At 36.4% G+C, this 4,678-nt stretch overlaps 1 protein-coding gene across 1 annotated transcript; it reads left to right on the top strand.

Annotated features, from left to right (window-relative positions):
• On the top strand, positions 1–3,384 carry LOC115891230. Its single transcript, XM_030911658.1, has one exon. The coding sequence runs from the start codon at positions 1–3 to the stop codon at positions 3,382–3,384; it is 3,384 nt and encodes a 1,127-aa protein (XP_030767518.1).
• The last annotated feature ends 1,294 nt before the right edge of the window (positions 3,385–4,678 follow it).

Here is a 4,678-nt window from a genome sequence, read left to right as displayed (position 1 = left end):
ATGTACGTAGACTTATGCGAAATTGATACTGCAAATTCGCAAAAAATATTAAATTATTCTATGAATGCTACTACTTCAGGTACTTCTAATGAACATAATTATCATATAAAACCTCCAAATTTAGATATTCCTAAATTTAATGGTGATTATAGAACTTTTTCTACATTTATCGATCTCTATAATGCTCTGATACATAATAATCCAACATTAACGCCAATAGAAAAATTTCGTTACCTTCTTTCGTTAGTCGAGGGTAAACCATTGGGTGTTGTTAGTAGCCTGCCAATGACTTCAGACAATTATCAAACCACATATGATAACTTTGTTGATCGCTACAGTAACGTAAGATTTCGAGCGCAATCGCATTGGTATGCTATTAAAACTGCCCCTAAAGCTATTCGCGACCAACCTGAATCTCTTAGAAATCTTTTGGACACATTTTCACAAAATCTCGCCTCTTTAAAAAATTTAAATTTTCCAATTGAATCTTGGGACTTCATATTAGTTAACATGTTGTTGGAACGGGTTGATGATGATTTAATAACAAGGTTTGAACTTTCGCTTGCCTCAGGCACAATACCAAAATTTAAAGAATTATTTGAATTTTTAGAAAAATGTTGTAAAACTTATGAATCTCTTAATCTTTCTTTACCTTTAATTAATAACAAAAGATCAAATAAAATTAAATCACCATTACAACCTCGTCGTACTACTTCTCTTTTGGCAAAGCAAACAAAAAATAGTAATTCCGGATCTTGTTTACTTTGTAACGAAATGCATTCGTTATATAATTGTTCAACTTTTTTAAGCAAAACTCCTCAAGAAAGGTATCAGCTTTCCAAAAGGGCACATCTATGTGTTAACTGCTTAAGTAATATTCATTCTACGCAAAATTGTAAATCAGCTATGTCTTGTCGTAAATGTAATCAACGTCATCATACTCTTTTGCATTTTTCTTCAAGTAATATAGAACGCGCCACTCATAGTCCCGAATCAGCTTTACCTTCAACTTCTCGTGAAAATAGCTTTAATAATAAACCTCACTTTTCTGGTACACCTTCTAAAACTGTATTTTCAAATCGCGATGAGAATTCTTCGTTGAATCAGAGCTTCGCTGCGACAGGCTTGTTATCTAAATCTACATCAGTTCTATTAGGAACCGCGGTTATCGAAGTATTAGATAAGTTTGGTATATATCAATCAATGCGATGCTTGCTTGATCCTGGAAGTATGACTTCATTCATAACAGAGAAGTCTGCTAATACTCTTGGTTTACCAAAGGAAAGGGGACTTTATGAAATTCAAGGTCTTGATAATATGGTTACAAACTCCGGGCAAGCTACCGTTACACTTTCATTTCGACCGCTTAATTGTCCGGAATCAGTACTTAATACTGACGCTATTGTTTTACCTAAAATTTGCGATAGCTTACCTACTGCAATTTTGCCAGCTTCTTCTTGGTCTCATCTTAGCAATTTGAAACTTGCTGATCCGAAGTTTTATGTACCTGGTCCTATTGACATTCTGCTTGGTGCTGATGTATACACAAAAATTATCCTAAACGGATGTGTTCGAGGGATTCACGGAGAACCAGATCTTTTGAACACAATTTTTGGGTATGTTCCAATGGGTAAAATAGGTACATTTTGTGAAACGTCTACTGTAACTTCATTCTTTTGTAATTCGCATAAAATTAATACTGATGATATTCTTACAAAATTTTGGGAAGTAGAGTCAGTTCCTCTTTTGCCTATGCTGTCAGATAATGATCTTTTTTGTGAAGAACATTTCTTAAAAACATACCAGAGAAATTCCGATGGAAAATTTGTAGTGCATCTACCATTCCGCGATAACTTTCCTACTTTCCCCGGTATTCGTCAACTTGCTGAACAGCGATTTCTCTCTTTAGAACGTCGTCTATTAAAAGATCAAGAATTGTATAAATCTTATTGTCAATTTATGAAAGAATATCTTGATCTGGGACATATGAAACCTGTCAGTCATGAAACTGAGTTATCTTCCGCTTCGTATTATATTCCGCATCATTGCGTTTTAAAGCCTCAAGCTAGCTCAACCAAATTGCGAGTGGTTTTCAATGGTAGTGCGAAGCTCCCGAACCAAACCTCTCTCAACGATCATTTGTTTACCGGACCCAAACTTCAAAAAGACATTGTTGAACTCTTAATTCAATTTCGCTTTCATGTGTACGTTTTATGTACAGATATTAAAATGATGTATCGCAATATATTGATCACTTCTTCTCAACATCAGTATCAGAGAATTGTTTGGAGATTTTCTCGTAATGACCCTCTTCAGGACTACGAATTAATTACTGTCGTTTATGGTTTATCGCCTTCGCCTTTCTTAGCCTTACGCGCACTTCAGCAATTAGTCCTTGATGAAGGAGCAGATTTTCCCTTAGCATCTCATGCGATTTCAAATCATACTTATGTTGATGACGTGGTTACTGGAGCCACCACTTTCAGTGAAGCTCTCGCCCTTAAAAATGAACTAATAGCTTTGTTTTCTAAAGCTGGGCTTGACCTTAGAAAATGGGCAAGTAACGATCCCAATCTACTGAGTGATCTACCTTCTGACTTTTTATCAACTACTCATATAAATTTTGATGATCCTGAATCATCATTAAAAATTTTGGGTCTTCAGTGGAATCCCACAACGGATAACTTTCATTTTCATTTTAACTCTCTTGACAGACCTTGTACTAAACGAAACATGTTGTCAGAATTAGCTCGTATTTTTGACCCGTTAGGCTTCTTAGCTCCTGTTACCTTTTTTACTAAAACTTTAATCCAAAAGTTATGGTCGTCCCATATGGATTGGGACCAACAGCCCCCTGACGAAATTATCCGTATTTGGACGCGTTACAAAAATGAAATGCACTTGTTGTCTCAAATTGACCTTCCCCGGAAGATCCTATTTTCCGAGTGTGAGAATAGATGTGAGTTGCATGGTTTTTGTGATGCGTCTGAAAAAGGTTACGCCGCAGTTGTATATCTTAGAATTTTGAGAAACAACAAAAAAATAGATGTTCATTTAGTTGCTTCAAAAACTAAAGTTGCGCCTTTAAAGAAGTTAACAATTCCCCGTCTTGAGCTCTGCGCCGCTGTTCTTCTTGCTAAATTACTCGCATATTTAGTACCCATTTTTAAAACTAAAATATCTTTAGATAAAATTATTACCTGGTCTGACTCTAATATTGTTTTATATTGGCTTCACTCTCCACCTAGTCGTTGGAAAACTTTTGTTGCTAACCGAGTACTTATATTCAAGACAAGCTCCCACACGCAACTTGGTTACACGTTAAGTCCAAGAACAACCCTGCTGATGTTGCTTCTCGAGGAATATTTCCATCAGAGTTTGTAAATTTTAGTACTTGGTTTCAAGGACCTTCTTTTCTTCATGATCCTGATGCTTTGTTAGGTTCAACCTCCGCATGCGCTACTCTAAATAGTACTTCCGAAGAAGAAAAACATACTTCTTTTTTCGCCGCTACTTCTGAAGAGATTTTAGAAGAGAGAAACTTTATTGACCTTCTTTTAGAAAAATACTCTTCTTTCGCTACTCTTCAACGTACCGTCGCTTATGTTTTACGCTTCCTTTTTAATATAAAAAATCCCCGTCAAAAAAGATCGGGTCCGCTCTTAACTGTTGAATTAAATGAATCATTTACGTGTCTTGTAAAAAGGACTCAATCGATTTGTTTCCAATCGGAATTGATTTCTAAATCTTTTCTAAACCATTACGTAAACTTAATCCTTTTATTGACGAACAAGGAATTGTTCGTGTAGGTGGTAGATTAAAACATTCAACTCTATCTTATTCTGCAAAAATATCCAATTTTACTACCTCGCTCTAGTTTACTAACACGCCATTTAATATATTACTACCATCTTAAATACCTTCATGCAGGATTGCGCACTTTGCTTTTTTACTATCTCAATCGGTTTGGATTCTTTCTCCTAAACGAGCTATAAATTCAGTAATTCATTCATGTTTAATTTGTTGGCGATCCAATCCGAAGCCTTCCAACCGCAATGGAAATTTACCGCCGTCTCGCGTTTCACAATTAAAAGCTTTCACACACACGGGGGTAGACTTTGCAGGGCCGTTCTTAATTACTATGAACAGAAATAGAGGTGCTAAAACAACTAAAGCATATATATGTTTATTTCTATGTTTTGCGACTAAAGCTATGCACTTAGAGTTAGTTAGTAGCTTGTCCACGGAAGCTTTTTTGGGCGCTCTTCAGAGATTCCTATCCCGAAGAGGTCGCTGCACAGACATATATAGTGATTGTGGAACCAATTTTGTTGGTGCTAGCAAAGAAATTAAAACTATGTTCGAATCCGCAGTTGAACATGAAAATATTCAATGGCATTTTAATCCGCCCGCTGCCCCACATTTTGGGGGACTTTGGGAAGCCGTTCAGTAAAAACGCATTTAGGTCGAGTAATCGGACAACAAGTCCTGACTTTTGAGGAATTATATACGACCCTGACCTTGATTGAAGCTGTATTAAATTCACGTCCGCTCAATCCCATCAGTTCGGACGTCGAAGACATTAATGCGCTAACCCCTGGTCATTTTTTAACTTTAGAGCCATTGAACAGTTTACCTACGCCGAACTTTACTGCTGTACCAATTAACCGTCTCTCTC

Source organism: Sitophilus oryzae, unplaced genomic scaffold (assembly GCF_002938485.1).
Source record: "Sitophilus oryzae breed Bouriz unplaced genomic scaffold, Soryzae_2.0 scaffold_980_pilon_pilon, whole genome shotgun sequence".
Lineage (NCBI taxonomy): Eukaryota > Metazoa > Arthropoda > Insecta > Coleoptera > Curculionidae > Sitophilus > Sitophilus oryzae.
The sequence above is the reverse complement of the archived record's forward strand: the minus strand, read 5'-3'. Positions and strand labels throughout refer to the sequence as shown.

Coding starts and splice junctions, on each gene's coding strand:
- LOC115891230 (XM_030911658.1), top strand. CDS start 1: ATGTACGTAGACTTATGCGAAATTGATACTGCAAATTCGCAAAAAATA.